Source organism: Ciona robusta, chromosome 1 (genome assembly GCF_009617815.1).
Source record: "Ciona robusta chromosome 1, ASM961781v2".
NCBI lineage: Eukaryota > Metazoa > Chordata > Ascidiacea > Phlebobranchia > Cionidae > Ciona > Ciona robusta.
Window position 1 is genome coordinate 9,626,411 of NC_143235.1, and position 17,018 is coordinate 9,643,428.

General features: G+C 38.7%; 5 protein-coding genes across 6 annotated transcripts in view; all 5 read left to right on the top strand.

Annotated features, from left to right (window-relative positions):
* LOC149742906 (uncharacterized) overlaps positions 1-17,018 on the top strand; it is a 36,282-nt gene that overhangs the window by 2,743 nt on the left and 16,521 nt on the right. For both annotated transcript variants that reach the window (XM_089871821.1, XM_089871829.1), the window contains exons 5-15: positions 54-160; positions 606-757; positions 1,115-1,259; positions 1,704-1,846; positions 2,166-2,425; positions 2,695-2,825; positions 3,196-3,313; positions 3,768-3,877; positions 4,180-4,406; positions 4,695-4,903; positions 5,362-5,482. In XM_089871821.1, the coding sequence (XP_089727947.1) occupies positions 54-160; positions 606-757; positions 1,115-1,259; positions 1,704-1,846; positions 2,166-2,425; positions 2,695-2,825; positions 3,196-3,313; positions 3,768-3,877; positions 4,180-4,406; positions 4,695-4,903; positions 5,362-5,482 (1,723 nt within the window). The remainder of the gene's footprint in view (positions 1-53; positions 161-605; positions 758-1,114; positions 1,260-1,703; positions 1,847-2,165; positions 2,426-2,694; positions 2,826-3,195; positions 3,314-3,767; positions 3,878-4,179; positions 4,407-4,694; positions 4,904-5,361; positions 5,483-17,018) is intronic.
* Positions 6,110-7,467, top strand: LOC149742907 (uncharacterized). Its single transcript, XM_089871970.1, has one exon. The coding sequence runs from the start codon at positions 6,244-6,246 to the stop codon at positions 7,234-7,236; it is 993 nt and encodes a 330-aa protein (XP_089728096.1). The 5' UTR covers positions 6,110-6,243; the 3' UTR covers positions 7,237-7,467.
* Positions 7,601-9,248, top strand: LOC149742908 (uncharacterized). The gene has a single exon (XM_089871992.1). It carries the CDS (start codon positions 7,845-7,847, stop codon positions 8,793-8,795), a length of 951 nt encoding a protein of 316 aa, XP_089728118.1. The 5' UTR covers positions 7,601-7,844; the 3' UTR covers positions 8,796-9,248.
* On the top strand, positions 10,918-15,452 carry LOC149742909 (uncharacterized). The gene has a single exon (XM_089871981.1). The coding sequence runs from the start codon at positions 10,978-10,980 to the stop codon at positions 11,941-11,943; it is 966 nt and encodes a 321-aa protein (XP_089728107.1). The 5' UTR covers positions 10,918-10,977; the 3' UTR covers positions 11,944-15,452.
* On the top strand, positions 13,905-15,452 carry LOC149742910 (uncharacterized). The gene has a single exon (XM_089872036.1). It carries the CDS (start codon positions 14,127-14,129, stop codon positions 15,003-15,005), a length of 879 nt encoding a protein of 292 aa, XP_089728162.1. The 5' UTR covers positions 13,905-14,126; the 3' UTR covers positions 15,006-15,452.

The window sequence follows — 17,018 nt, forward strand, 5'->3', positions numbered from 1 at the left end:
TCTGCCACACATCTTTTTCAACAGTTTCTAACAACGTTCGTACCTTGTAATAGGAGCGTCGGTTAAAAGACGAGCTTATGTTTTATAAGCACCAGGAAGATTTTTATCGAAGTAAAGAATTGGAGGAACGAAAGAAACTTCAAGCTAAGGAAAGAGAAATGTAAGTTCAAATGCTCGTGTATTATGAACATTAAGAATATTGCATTATTTTTTGTCCCGAAACAAGAAACTCATATTTTTCACTTTGGGTATTTCTATTTTTGTTTATTTTTTATATGACTGACGGTTTTTTTTATAATTTTTGGCAACTATTTGATTAAAACTATTATCTGCATTAAAGACAAATTCTGTTGCAGTGTCATGTCATGTTGGAGACCACACGCACACACTACAGTTAGCCGGTCGACCTAACTACTGTGTCTCGGCGCCGGTGTAGATTTCACTAACGACTGTAGTTGTATTATACCCTGTAGCGCTAAGACTGTTCAATATTACCTAGATCGCATGATAGGGCAACGACAGTGTGGACGACGACGCTGTAATTCGCGGAGATCTGGACGTATACCGCATATAAAGTATTAATTTGGTTTCTGTATACGTTAAAGGAAATTGTGCGACAAATATGAACGGAAGAAGAGATTCCACCTCATGAAGATGATGGAACTAGGAAAGTTGTTAGAGGAAGAAGAAGAAGTTCGAAAGCGTAGCGTCCAAAACTGGAAAGATTATTTTGCAAAAAAACTTGAAAAACAACAAGGTTGGAACATGTGTTTAATTGTGTAATGTAGTCCTTCAAAGTGACAGCGTATATGCAACTGTGCCCACTGTGGTTTCTTAGAGAAACTCCTATAACCAACCAAATCGGTGTATAATATTAAATTAATGAAATGAAATATTGGTGCTAGTAAGAGTTCCCCCCCACTTTATTTGCTAACCACTAACCCCTAACCATTAACCCTCGGTAAAAAACGTTACAATAAATCGTAAATAAGTGTTAAATTGTAACATGTGTACTAAATTATATTCATTACATTAAACTTATCTATGCTTATACACATTTTGTTTATTAATATTCTTGTACATAAATCACCCACAAAAATGTTCATATTTCCAGAAAAGCTGAGGCAGATCATTAAAAAAGAACGTGAAACTAGAGAATCTGCTAATCGAAAGATCGAGGAAAGTCTACGGGCACGAGGTTGGACTGGGATGGACAGAAATTCAACTAAACCGGTTAAAACCGGATTGTGCCAGTCAAAGTTAGTTGGAAGTTTTATTTCGTAGATTAAGTTGTTATATGCCTCAGACGATTTAGTACAGTTTCCCTTTATACACCTTTGCACGATATAGTCTTGAGTTTGTACGTTATAAAAGTGTTATATAGAAGGAAGGGGCCTGGTGGGACATGTTGAATTCTGTTTTCTCGTCCCATTTGGTGATAAATAATGAATATTGGCAGAAGTATATACCCAAATCCTCACGACTATAAAATAGCGTGCTTGATTGTTCAAAACACGTCCAAGAAACACATGAATTCCGTGCAAACGTTATACCATCTTACTTCACAGTACTATATTTATAAAATATGTTACGCAACTTAAAATTTGAAGCATGCGCTGTATCTTAGATTTAAATTTCCAAATAAATTGCTTTAAATATTGACTCCAATTTATACCAACTAATATGTAAAAATTCCTTTGCAGAAAATCGTTCAAAAAATCGAAGAACTCGACGTACATGACACAAAACCAGCTGAGTGCTCTTGGTTTCCACAGAGCTGTTGTTCCAACAGATATGCTGGATCTTTTATGGGACAGAACCAGTGACTTTAGCTGCACCAGCTCAGGTAAAGTAAAATAATTGCAATATAAAAAAGCTTATAAGTCTATTACTTCAAAAGAAACCGTTTAAAATCTTATCTAAACACACATATCGGATCCAACGTGTAGTGGTTCTTATTGTACACAGTACCAGCTTAAAATGGATCAAATAATGTTTAGTTTCGGGTAGCCTTGTATACACAAAGCTTTAAAAATGACCTGCTTACAGCTCCTTGTACGTTCATGCAGCTTTGTTACATAATCAGTATTGCGTATAAAAAAAACTAAAGAACGTATTCTGTTTAAAATTTGATTTAAAGTCATAATTATTGTTTGAATATACAGATGATGGCGAAGAGCATGCCGCTGGTGACGCTATTCCTCCAGCACCATCTACATCGGAACAAGCTAGACTTATCTGTGATGACGCAATCGCACATGGCCATGCTTGTCATCTGGTTGATGGGGTCGTGACGTCATCGAATGACGTATACCAAGCGTCATCAAATATTGTCCAACAGACCATTGGTTTAAGCAAGGAAATACTTCTTCCAATGTTGCGAAGTTACGAAAAAAAGACGGGTTCTAAAATATCCGATGCAGATGTAAGTTTATAATGGTGTTGTTACTTTTTTGTTATCTAAGAATACTTGATTTAGAGTCTACACTCTGAAACGATGGTATTTGTGTATTTGTTGTGCTTATATGATACCAAGAACTCAGTTTCAGTTTCAGCGCTATAAGTTTCGTTGTTCATTGAAATATGGGATATTTATGTGCTAAATACTACAATCTTGATCCGCAGTATTTTACGTATAAGAATTTAAGGACTGTATATAAGCGATTCTGGTTAAATCAAACGCCTTACCTGCAGGTTCCCACCACAATACGTGATTTATTCAACGGTGTGTTGGAACTGGACGAAGATGAACTTCCTGATCTCGTTAATGTTGGTGGAACAGGGAAGACTGTGGTTAAACCAGGAAAGAAAGATTCGAGCGTTCGGTGAGGTTTCCATATTTTCTATGTGAGGTTTTATACGGCGAAAGCTTGGATTAAGCTTAGGCCGTTGCCAATGACTATGACATATATAGGAACTTATAGTAAGACTACTTTATATGTTATAAAAGCTGTCTTTAAATATTGTGAAAGCTATGATATTCATGTGTGTTCCTGGTCACTTGATAAAAATTACCGGTAAGTTCTATCCTGGAAAGCAATACATATACTCTATACGTACACACGATATAGGAATTCGTTACTGAGAAAGTCGATTGCTAAATATCTGTGTACGGTGTGATACCGGCTCTCGTAGTTGGACAACGCTACACTGTATAAATTTATCCATTTAGAAATATTTTTGTCGTTTCGGCAGGTTTGACTTTTCGAACACCGAGCTACCACTGGTTGGCGCACTAGGTCACCGACAACACCGACCCCCAACCCCTAAACGTAGAGTTCAATTCAGTTCGTCGGATGATTCGATAGAAGGCGTAAGTAAAGTTTCCTTTAAATTATATTCAGGGACGAATTCTTTTGCCTATTTTGATGATCTCGCTTACAAGATACATTTTTGTATTTTTTTTGGACGGCTGACAATTTGGATACCCTATAATGGACCACTGAGTTGAAGCAATCGCGATTAAGTGTCTTGGCCAAAAACGCATCACCCACACAGTTGCAGCGTGGCCGTAGGGTCTTAAAACCATATCCTCTAGTCTAGAGGCGACAATATATATTTATTTATTCACGTAAAAACTACGACGCTGAATGAAATTTACACAAATAAAAATGGCCAACACCATTGGCTTTTGGTTAAAACGCTTTCTGTCTTCATAAATTTGCCATTTATAGGTTTATGTTATATATACCAAATTAAAATACCATATTCCACAGCAAGGAAGAGCTCCGAGTATGATTTTAAATTTGGCATTTTTTTATATATAGGTCGATCTTGATATGTCAGAATCTCAAATGGTTCTTGAACAAACTATCAAAGTTCTTGCCAGCAAAGTTGTTACACAAGTGTTCGAGGCTTCGAATTTACCCTTAGATAAGTGAGTTGCATTACTCACAAATTTGTTTATACTAATCATACCGATCATGTTCCATTAATATAAAACATTTAAATATTACTTTCCCGAGTTTGCACAAGTCATATGTTTACTTCACGCGACGTGACGTGAGACCGCCAACCCCTAAACGTAGAGATACCTTAACTAATGTGTTTACATATAATTCATTCCGGGCTAAATGTAAATTGGTGTTTTCTTGCTACTCGTACGACCCGTTTTAAATTTGCATTATTTCTTTGGAATCCTGTGTTTACTGTAAGTTAATTATGACGTGATATCTATAGGAATGACATGGAGGAAAGGGTGGCCCACCTTGCTGGTTCGGTCGTCAACGAAATAATCGCCTTTGAAACAAGCTCTGACGAAAAAAGATCGACAAGTCCTTCTCTCTCCGAGTGCTCCGGCAGCTCAAGCACGATTTCTGTCTTCTCGGAGGCTTCCTTGAATAAGAAGATCAGTTGGCTTGCAAAAGAAATGATAAAGGATGTTGTTTACGAAGAACCTATGGGAAGTATGTATACCGGGAACTGTTATTTTCCTGTTGCGACTATACTTGTGGAACGCCCTCGCATCAACCTTTTGTCAGCGTCTAAATTTTATCCGTTAGTTGATTTCGTTTGAACATATATAGGAACCCATGTTTTATCGTCGGTGGTATTGCTTTCTTTCACAACAAACACAAGTTAACGAACCAAGGGATATCCTTATTTTGTTAATCCGTACATACTGAGATTAACGGTGTGTTATGAAAACAACCCACTTATCGTTTTAAGCTGTTAACATAATTAATTATCTGCAGCACCTTCCAACGATCACTCTGACACCGACGGTTCAGTAATGCACCGTGCAAGCACCGCCTCTGACCTTAGTGTACTGGCACTTCACGTTGTACGGTCGGCCCTCCGCTCGGTGAATTCAGGTGTCGACTTTAGTTGTGTTAACGAAGGCGCACTGTACGAGCAGATAGAACCGCTTATAAACGACCTTTCGTCCAAACTAATAGAACAGGTACAGATGGTATTTTTTCCTGCTTACTCTATTCAGTTATTTATAATGTTTAAGTTGTCGCTGCCAAGTTTTTAACAATGAAAGGTCTTAAACTTTGTAAAGATCGCGAGTGTCAACGGGGCGACCACTTCCAAGTATTTTTTATCTAAGTCTACAGCCTGTCGCCTTAACCAAAAACACCTCAGTGCAAAACAATGTCATATGATTTTGAATAACAGTTGATCTGTGTACTGTTTATAACTTCTTAAAGCTGTCTAATGAGGCTAGACAGGCGCGTGCGTTGCAGTCTGACAGTCGACGCTTCCTTTCAGTGGAAACTTTACCCGCGACCCCCGACCGTAAACAAATAGTTTCAAACATCTCATAGTTATTAATAGTTGTATTGCAACACTGGTTAACTGTTGATATGGTAATATACATATCCTTTAGTAAAACAAATCAGCTCCGTATATTGTCAGGTTATGAACGAGAGGCAGCCGGGACGAACCCACTCTATAAAGACAGATAAACACCATTTTGCTGAATTAGAAAATAAGATTTCAAAGCTAGCTATTAACATTGTCAGTTCAGTGTTACAAGGTTAGAATTTTGGATGTTTGGGTATTTGTTTAATTTAATTTTAGTACAGTAAGGCCCGGTATATAAGGATGACAAAACGTAAGCGTGATTTATAACCGCCACCTTCCCGTTGCAATCGGAATTTGAATGACGAAATGTAAGTGGAAGGCGAGACGTGAGGTAACAAAACAAAGTCGAGTGTCGGCTTCGGGGAAATGTAGCTTAGCATACTTGCATGTGTTGATGCAAATCACTTGGTTATGTATCATAGTTCACGCGGTTTAGTCGTGAGGGGAATCAGTATTGTTGTGAACTCATCCTATACGGCAGGGTTTGCATGCAAGACGTAACAAACAAAACCTGCCTCTGTTTCTAGAGGAAGGAATTTTGTAGTAGGTGTATAACAGCTTCCGTTCTATTTTTAGATCGAGACTGGCTTTCAATAGCGCATTTTCATTTTCGTAAATAGCTGGTGAGGTTAGAGACCTATTTAGAATGTTGTCGTTGCCTGTTGTTTACCGTGACTCGGCCCAGCCGGCTTCCTGGCGTGAGCGTATCCTATGGCCGTTATACTTACCCTTAGTAACTTATATAACAAGCGTATTTAACCGTTATTTTTTCACTTCGCTTATAATTCTCCAGAGAAAGCGACTGGTTTAGTTGTAAATAGGAAATGGGGTTGTTTACATAACATGTCAATGAGTGTGGACTTGTTCTGTCACCGCCAGAAGCAGATTTTATTGAAGTTTTTGCGCCTGGGTAGTGATGCTTGAGGCGACTCAATGTCGACTACTGGAATTCTTTTTAATGCAACTCAGCCTACCGATACTGTACCGAGCGTGGGTCTGCAGGGGGAAGTGCTTGGGAATTTGTTGACGGCAGTTCTAACTTTAGTGTCAGCCTATTTGTTGGTCGCCATATCTGTATTTGAATATAAGCAGAAGAGAAGCAGTAAAAACTGGATCAACAGACTTTGTCTTTTGACTACAATCATATCGTTTCTGTCTTGCTTATCCGAGCAACTGGAGCTGCAGTTTGGGAAAGTATCTGATGGTTGGTGCGCCGCTTACACATATTTGGTATCGATTTTCTATTGCGTTGGTTCATTAAGCACGTACAGTCTACTGTGGCTGAGGCAGAGATCGTTCTATACAGACCCACTGCTAAGGAATTACAGCAACAGAACTCTGCGTTTCGTGAGCGCTTCAATTATTGTTGGAATATTCGCCGCTCTTATTTCCACTGTGTTCACATTCATTTTAAGCTACAAATTGCACAGCACACCAAGTGGATGCCTTCTTTCATTGGAAACAATTGAATCATCGACAGCCATTATTCCACTTATCGTCATGGCAACCAGCTACGTCGCCTTTCAAGTTTCCCTTCTAACATTGGTCGTGTACCCGCTCACAAAAAGCGCTGGGATACCCCATGTTTCTTGCGTCCGGCTCTTTCGCGGCATCAGCTGTAACAACGATGTCGTGGTGATGGTTCGTCGTATGGCCCTATGTACAACCATCTGCGTTGTTTCTGCACTTCTAGCTGCCACGATCGCTGCTTTAAGCATTTTGTTTGCACCGGACTCCTACTGGTCTCTGGTGGTTCATGCGGACCTTACCATAAACACAATCGCCATTATTGGTTCGTTTGCCAACTGGCGAAATCGACTTTTTCCCTTCCAGTGCTTCCGGCACGAGCAGCTGAACCCAACGGAAGGTGAATCGTCAAGAGAAGTAATATTGGACTCCTCTATAAAATGTGCCGAGAAGGTCTGATTTATCCGGTCCACAATTTCAACCGTTTTGCGTCGACACTTTTAATTGCTGACGTAAAGATACTGATAGTATAACATTACCCTGGTAATTTTGTAAATGCATGACCACGTGTTTACCGGATTCACCGATATACAGCATACATACATGAAGTGTTGACATCGTTACGTTAATGTTTTTCCCTATAATTTTTGTATTAAATAAAATCTGAAAATAAATCGACTTCCGCTTTAATTCTCCTTATTTATAACATCCTACACGTTACACAGAAAAAAAAACGTTTTGGCTTAAAGCGTCATTAATTACCAGCAAAAACGCCAAGTCCTGCACGATTTACTTACTATGCTACAAAGCTAGCATTGATTCGAACATGATTAATGAATTCGGACAACGTTTAATAGATTGTGTTTGGTGCTTCTAAACTTCTTCAAGCAATGAGAGGTGTGACGCTCTTTTGTGAAATCGTCGTCATTAGCATTGTTCAGAGCGTCAGCGCTACCTGGTTGCGTCATCAACTTTGTATTGCCTAAAATAAATGCTGCTAGTTAGGGTAGCATCATTTAAAACGCAGAGGCCACAGCTTTGCTTTCTACTGGGACAGTTAGTTTGAAATGGACGATTATCAGAACGAAACTGGCGAAGGTACAGTTAACGAGACACTGCTTAGCAGCAACTATTATGTGAAGCAGCGTGCAGTGAACTATGCACTAACCGCAGTATGGTCTGCCATTGCGCTATATTTCGTCGTCGCCCAAATCGTGTTTGAATGCAAAAGGAAGCAAAAATGTTCAATCAACCACCTTTGCTTGGCGACGTCTGTTATGGCGCTGCTGGCCACCATACTGACGTATTTTGACATTTCTTTTGGCCAGTATTCAGCCGTTTGGTGTGAGGTACATCACTACATGACGATAACTCTGTACTCTGGTGGTCAATATAGTATTCTTACTCTACTGTGGTTCAGGCAGCATACCTTTTATACGGACCCACTGTTAAAACATTACACAAGACGTACTATTCGATGGTTCAGTGCTGCAATGATTGTGATAATTAGCATCCCGCTTCTGATCTTCTTTCTTCTTATTATGCAGTCTGGGGTTGCCGCAAACCCAGTCGGTTGTGTTGTGACAGACCTAAATGCTGACGCACCGGATAAAGTCGTTATGGTTACATTAGTAGCAATTTATGTTATTGTACAACTCATTCTGTTGGGCTTGGTGATTTATCCGCTAACCAAGCAACAGCAACTGGTTGGTACAGACGACTTGGGCCCAACCAAGAAACGCCTGGTGCTTTGTACAGTTGTCTGTATATCGTCTACGATAATCTCATCAGCTATGTTTGGCATGGCAAGCTCGTACAGGCACATTATAAGTTTGTCGCTGATTGCAAACGTTGACCTACTTGTGTGTTCTATAGCACTTGTATGCTCATTTGCGAACTGGCGCGATCGTGTGTTACCTTGGTATTACAAACCAAAGAAACTTGACACTCCATACAACAGCAGTCATGATTCTGCTATCGCTGGGCGGACATACCAGCATGGAAGTAGTAGTACGTAGACTAGAGAGAGCAATCACGTCAAATAAAATGCAGCCATTTAACGCCGAAGAAACCAAAACCGCTAACCGCAGGAGAAACCACCCATTGCAATCTACATTGCCGGGAATCTATAAAGATCTTAGCACACGTTTTTAAAGACTGTAGATTATACACCAAGTTTATTAACTCATTTTTAATTGGCCACCATACAACCATTACTCTATTCGAGACTGCCATTATATGATATAGTAGGGTGGGGGAAGACGGGACACTTTTTGCACATAATGTCCCAATATTCCGATCGAATTTTAAACAAATAACATCAGTCTATAGAAGTCGGTATGCGGTTTTATAATTCTTTGATGTTTTTTTTTTGTTTACCGCCAAATAGGACGCGAAAATTAAAAGAAAAAGTGTCCCATCTTCCCCACCCTACTATATGAATCTATTTTAATACAATAAAAGTCTTTTGCATTATGGCGAATTTTTCATTGCGCCCGACGTTTAGCACGATGTGATCGATTAACATCTCATGCATAATTAAGATAAAAGGCTTTAGTTAAATATAAGATTTATAAAGGTGGAGAAATATTTCTAAATACGAGCGCCGGTTTGTACATTTTAATGCATTCTCAAGCGTAGCCGATAGCGAAGTGTTTACTATATATAGGTTGAAATGTTTCTAACAACAAGTGTATTTTCGGTACTATTTTAAAAATAAAGAGGCGCCAAAGTTTTTACCACAAATATAACCGACTCGTACTCATAATACACCGCAGCCCTTTAGACGTTGCTGCTATGATGCTCCAGCAAGCTTATACAATGACGATTGGTAAATAATGCAGATAACTACGCGCTATTTTGTTTTATACTGTTGATGGTTATGCAGCAATTAACACCAGGCGTATTTAAACAGCAAGTACATAAAATAATAGCAACAGCCCATGTCGCATTCAGATGCATTACCTTGCAGCACCAGTTATCGAGGCACCTACCCATGCTTATTTGTTATTAGGAGATTTTTTTATATTTTTCTCTTTTGTGGTAAATTCTGCTTCGAGTACTTACGGTACTGAATTCCATGAGATAACAATCAAAGTAATTTTTAAATGGTAATGTTGTACATTCATACTAGCAGTTAGCAAACGTAACTTTGCAGACCGCTTTGTTTGTTGTCTTGTTATTTATTACTTTGTCGATTACACTTCAGTATAAGTTTCGTTGTCCAAGTAAATGATTTTAATTATTCGTCACTGGTATTGAAACGGACCGTTCTTATGCGTCATCATAGGTCTTGCTGTGCATCTAATCATCTACATCATTTACGTTTGACATGTCGCAAGTTATCGCATTTGTCTGAGTCACAACGCTTGGCTGCTATTAATTCAGATTTGTGACGGAATACACCTCGTGATGATGTAACAGAATATAACAACAAGTGACTTCTTGGATGTGTGCCTAGGTGTAACAATATATTGTCCCATACTTAAATAAGCGGAAGCGCTTGTCGGTAGCCAGACCAGCAAGACATTTCAATAGCTGTGGAGTGGTTTTATGTAGAAACCCAGCACCGAAAACTATGTGGTTTATTGTTAGTTAGTCTTTACTATGAAGAGTGGGAATAGATGGGTACATATATTGTTGTTAGATTTCTACTTACTGTTTTGTTTTCTTCCTCGTCCGTTATGCTTAACCCTGATAAAATGTCTCCCTTTAACGCTGCAAGTAACGATTTTCTGACACCTGCCTATCGCGATGAATCGAGTCCGAGTTCTTTTATCCGATTCACAATCAGCAGGGTATAGGTATTTATAACAGGAGAGTAATGATTTAAATACATTCGATTGCCATTCATTAGTCTCGTGAGGTTTACCCCCGTGCTTAAGGTTTTCAGCTGTTTATATAAAGCGTTGACGCTACTGGAATCATAACAACCGTGATTAACTAAGGCGTACAGTAACTTCTTCCGCGATATAAAATGAATGGGGAAGTCTGTGGTCCATGACTTGGCAGTGTGTGAAGTGCAGCGCGGTTGTTCGTCTTTACTGTAGTGGTTTTGTTAGATTGTTAGGAAAACAATTGCATGTCGAGAGTTTAATTCATTCTTACAAATATTTGTTTGCACTTTGTATTTAGTAACGTTTCTGTTTAACAAGCTGTTTTGTTTTCGTAGAATATTTATAGTGGATTTCGCTTTTTATCATGCTGGGTTTTAAAATATCTGCTCTTATGGATAACGTCACCAGTACTGGCCAACTGCAAAGTCGTATCATTGTTGCAAACGCTGTGCTGGGATTCGTGTCAGTGATTGCTGGTTATTCACTTCTAGCGCAGGTTGTATTTCAATGCAAAAAGAAGCAACCATGTTCAATCAACCAACTGTGTTTGGTAATGTCATGTATAGCATGCTCATCGTGCCTTATCAGCTTCTTCGAAATTTGGTTTGGACATGTCTCTAATGTATGGTGTAAAACACAACACTATCTACACATGACAATTTATTTCGCCGCGCAGATGGTGGTCCTTGTTCTTTTGTGGTTTAGGCAGAACTCATTCTACACTGACCTAAGACTGAAGCATTACAGACAAAAATCAATGCGCTGGATCAGTACTGGTACTTTGGGTTTAATATGCCCACCGCAGTTAGGGTTTTACGTCTACTTCATGATTATTGATGTTCAAAAAGGGGAAACTGGTTGTTTTATTCAAAATCAAACGCAGCTCGAACAGTCCTTTAAAGTGTCACTTGCAATGTTGTCATTCGTCACTCTTGCTCAGTTTTGTCTACTGGGATTGTTTATCTACCCTTTGGCAGCTATGAGATCAGCAAGCTATCAACCCGCCACCGAACAGCTACAGGCAGCTATGACGCGTCTTGTCTGCTGTACTGCCACATGTGTATTTTATTCAGCGACTGCAACCGTTCTGCTAATTTACAGTCAACATTTTATCGTATATGTTCCGTGGTCAGTTGTCCCAACTTCGTACATCGTCGTATGTTCGTTTTCCCTTGTATTTTCCCTGGCAAACTGGCGTGAGCGACTCTTTCCGTGGCGTTTCAACCACCACAGCACGGAATTTGAAACTTCGGCAGCGCATGTCCTGTCTGCGGAATCAGGCACCAAGCCGACCGACCAAAGTGACAAGATACTCGCACAAACAAATTGAGGCATTGTTTTTTTTTGTGGGAACGGGTATAACTTTAAAACATACACCATGGGATTGAATCAAAGCTAATTAAAACTGTGAGCAGGCAGAATTTGAGTTCGTTCTGCTGTGCACGGAACTGGTACTGTATTGTATAGAACAATGGCGCTTATGACGCAAGAGGAAATTCGAAACCAAATTAGGATTTTGTTTCGTTGTATGTTATGATTTTCTTTGTGGACAACAACGATTACACATCAGGCAACCGAGAATGAATTAAGGAACAACTATGGAATTACGTATCGATTCTGCTGACCACAGTTACCATGGTACTTGCATGGAACGTTTTTCAATAAAGGGCGGAAACAGCCCTTCACTCTTAAACAGCATTCTCCACTTACCTTGCCGATGGTTTCATTTGCTTCCACTGTTTTGATCAATTTTGAACGAAGCTTTTCTAATTTGATTCTACTGTCAAACGTATTCTGATATTCATTTTTACTTCAACGGTCAAGGATGTGTAATGGTTGTTTTGGTGTAGGCAGAACCATTCTTGCAGGAACCCTCGATTAAAAGAACACCCCGTTCGAACGCAATACTGTGATGCAAACACGCAGTAAATCGGGCTATTATTTGTATTACATCCAATACATCCAATTGTTCATTTGTTTTGATGTCAATGCTGTGGAGGGCCAGGCGGCCCGCCATCAAACGCTTACTAACTTTACGGCACTGTGTATAGGTTTTTCGTCGGTATTAGCCGCTTATACATTTATATGTATGTAGTGATTTCTTTACAAACTTACCAAATGTAGGTCATTCGTGGTATTTACAAATCTTGTCTGCTGCTTCGTCACTACTGTTCCCTTTATTTTTAAACCGGAGAAAACGAAAAAGCATAGCAATCGCATGAAATCAGTGTATCGTGTAGGCAGTGAGTTGCTGACTTTGGAAAAGAAGAACGTATGTTCTGTAAACGTGAAGCAATTTTGCATGTGTACTCTTTTGTGCCTCTCTTGACAGACACCACTTTCTTGAAACTTATTAAAACATAAACATTACAGTTCTTTATATTTCTTTTATACTTTATTTTTCGTTGCAAAATTAACGTAAAATGCTCGCTCGTTGTTGTGCCTGAGCACCCGCTTAACATTTCCGCTAATAAATACATGTAATTACAACAGCTTTAAAACTTATTTATCTTATGATCGGTGTGAAAAACTGTTTGAAAATAAAGTGTCAGTATTTGTATTACAAACAACGCCAAAAGAAATTGCCGCGAAATTTATAACTTAGATACATAGAATGAATCATTTTTATGTACGGCAACTTTGTTATAACCAAATATGTTAAAATATTGGTTACTTTAGTCAAATAAACTTATCGATTAGAGTTTGTGATTTTGTACAATTATCGTGAACTGCCAAACGTTACGATGTTTCACTGCTCAAGTAAGTCCGACCCATAGAGATCCTTCCGGACGGTGTCGCTACAGAGTTGGACATTGGCCTATATTGCATCGGCATACACGTTCGCTGGATAAATTGGGTGTTGGAATATTTGTTCACAATGAATGCAAGTAACTGTGATGAGGTTCGCTTACTTAGAAAATTTCCCTTTACGCCGCTGTATTTTAAATATAGTTAAAATAATGTAGTGACTAATGTTATTTACGCATTGTCGAACAAATCGTGTATTGACTCACAGTGCCCTTATTCTTGCGAATATAGTTTACGCCTATAGGTATAGATAGATTAGGATACAGCGTAAAGTTTGAACAAGTTTTTAAATCGAATAGCTTACATCATTGAGTTTACCGGATAAATAGTGACTTCAGAACTTCGTTTAAACAGAACATTGAGATTAAGATAAGTAACTCTTTACGGTTTATAGCATCGTTTGCCCTAAAGCCTATTTTACGTTCTGTAGTATTGAAAAGTAGTTGCGTACTATTGCATTATAAATCTCACAAACAATTCGAATGTTAAACCAACACAGGTACAGATAACCGTAGGGCGCTGTCCTTACCTGATTCAGCTTAATAAGATTCTTCACGTCTTCTGTTTATTTGGACAATTTGGTACAGGAAAAACGCAAAGCCGGTTGACCAGGGCACATATTCTCATGCGTGAGCGAGGTTTCTTTCGTGATCTTTTCGACATGTTGTGCTGTTTGTGAACCACTGGTAGCCAGAGCAAGCAGTGATGAATACAACGACCGCAGGCTACGTTAGCTCTACAAACAGCAGCTTCGATGTTTTTGCAGTTAAGACCCGAGGATATGTGATAACATCTATCATGATGGTTATTTCAGCTTATTTAGCAGCAGCATATGTTACTTTCGAACACTGGAAATGGAAAGGAATGCGTGTTAATCATCTCTACTTTGTAACTATTATGTTGGCCCTTCTATCTTGCCTTATGGCTTATTTTGAGATGGGCTTTGGTTACCTTTCAAATGAGTGGTGTGACGTCAAAAACTATCTGCACTCGATATTCTTCTTTTCTGGGTTATTGTGCATCTTTGTACTTCTTTGGTTCAGACAGCACTCGTTCTACAGTGATCCACTGCTGAAGCATTATACATGCAGACTTCTTCGGTATTTAAGTACAATTATGATTGGGATTATTTGTGGTTTCCTTGTCGCTTTTTGCGTGTACTTCTGTCTTATTAACGTGAAATCACACCCTGCTGGCTGTGGAATCAAGAACGAAAAAGATCGTCCCCAGAGATCTAACGTTATGGCTTTATTCATCTACGTTTACATTACTCTACATGCAATTTTACTTGCCTTAATGGCGTTTCCACTTTCGAAGACAAAAAGGGAGAACACAGCGCCTGACGTTTATTCTGCGATACGTCGAATGGTAGTGTGCAGTACACTGTGTGTTGTCCCCAATGTTGCCTCAGCGTTAGTGCTTCTATATCTCTCAAGCACAACTTATGTTTATTTTTCGTCAGTGACGACAACTAACAACCTCATATGCACATTCGCTGTCATTTTGTCGTTCAAGAACTGGCGAGAAAGGTTGCTACCATGGTATTACATGACCAGGAGAACTCAAGGTGTTATGGAACCTTAACGACCATTCATTTGGGAGCAGGCCTACCAGAAACCAAAATATAGACCTTGAGTCAATTACTTGTGTTTTTGTAGAGCGGTTATAGTCGTACTATACCAACCTATGCCTCATTACTGTATTGTAAAATTGTTATTTATTGAAGATGTGCTACCGAAGTTGTACAGATTGTAATACATTCACCCCGCATGTGTCAAACCATGTTATGCCTAGTTTATGTCGCGTGTTGCGAATTTTAAATTGTACAAAAAAGGTTAAATAGTAATCACGACTTGATGGCTTATAAAAACAGTTTATCGTATTAATATGAGATGCGCTTCTTATTATGCGGACATATACTTATAAGGCGCTACAGTCGCGCTGAACGATTTTTAAATTTCCGTCTTTGTGACATCATTTTACATTTAGTTTTTATGTAACTTAACTTTTAAATAAAATTCCATAATTTTGTTTTTGGTATTTGTCAAGTTTTATAAAGCGTAAAAGTACTGTGGGGAAAGATGGGACACCAGAACATAATATCCGAATATCCTGTTCGTGTTTTAAACGATTAACAACAGTCTATGAGAGTCATGAGAATAAGGTTTCATAATTCCTTAAATGTTTTTTGTTTAGTACCAAATGGACAAAAAATAAACAGGTGTCCCATGTTCCCCCATCCTACTACATTAAAAATGTTTCTATACAACATCTTGAAATGTGTAGTGGAGTACAATGGTGAGCTGTAGATTTACTATTCTCACAACCATACAACCAGATAGCAGTATATCTCGTGCGAGCCGAAGCAGATCTAAGCGCAGGTCAGCACGAAATTACCAAAATACGCGGATTAGATAGTGTCACACAGGATTTTCCGATACAAGATTTTCTGCACTTTTACGTCATCCCGTGATTAGAGAGAGCTTCCATTGAATAGTGGTCGCTTACCTGGAAGTTATTTCTCTCTCCTGCTTTTGCGGTTATATTTTATTTCTTTGTTGTGCAGATCCAATTGTTGTATTTGCATATAAGCACAGTGAAAAAGTGAGTTACAGAACAACAAATACGTTTTGCAGTTCTTTTATCAATATTAAAACGACATTGTTTGTTTTTTATTAACCCCGCAATCATGTATTTGGTCTAATAGACCGTACACCATACTTGGTAAAAGTTACACTAGTAAAGCTTTTAAACGGAACATATTTTAATGTAACGTAAATACTCCTTAAAGTTTTATAGCTTCGTTTGCCCTTGAGCTAATTTTACCTTTTGTAGCATGTTGAATAATTTTGCGCACTAATACGTATTGGTATATATATCTCTTTAATATTGGACAAAAATAGACCATGTGTGGGTGTTATGTGGGTTTATTTTCCCGGTAATAATTACCACCATCATCATGTTGTTTTGGACAATGTGCAACAGGAAAAACCCAGATGCTCTTCTGTACCGCAAGGGCCTGATGGGCACGAATTCTTGCTCTCTTTAATAGAGTGTTATACTTTCATAGCCTTTCTCAACCGCATTTTGACTGTGAATAGGCGGGGAAACAGTTATGAACACGAGCACGACCACTAGCTACGTTAACTCTACAAGCAGCAGCTTCGATGTAATTACAACTAAGGCAAGAGGTTATGCTTTTACATCAGTTATGATCGTTGTATCAGCTTATTTAGCAGCAGCATATGTAACTTTTGAACGTTGGAAAGGGAAAGGCATGTGTGTTAATCATCTCTACTTTGTAACCATTATATTAGCTTTTTTATCTTGCCTACTGTGGGGAAAGATGGGACACCAGAACATAATATCCGAATATCCTGTTCGTGTTTTAAACGATTAACAACAGTCTATGAGAGTCATGAGAATAAGGTTTCATAATTCCTTAAATGTTTTTTGTTTAGTACCAAATGGACAAAAAATAAACAGGTGTCCCATGTTCCCCCATCCTACTACATTAAAAATGTTTCTATACAACATCTTGAAATGTGTAGTGGAGTACAATGGTGAGCTGTAGATTTACTATTCTCACAACCATAC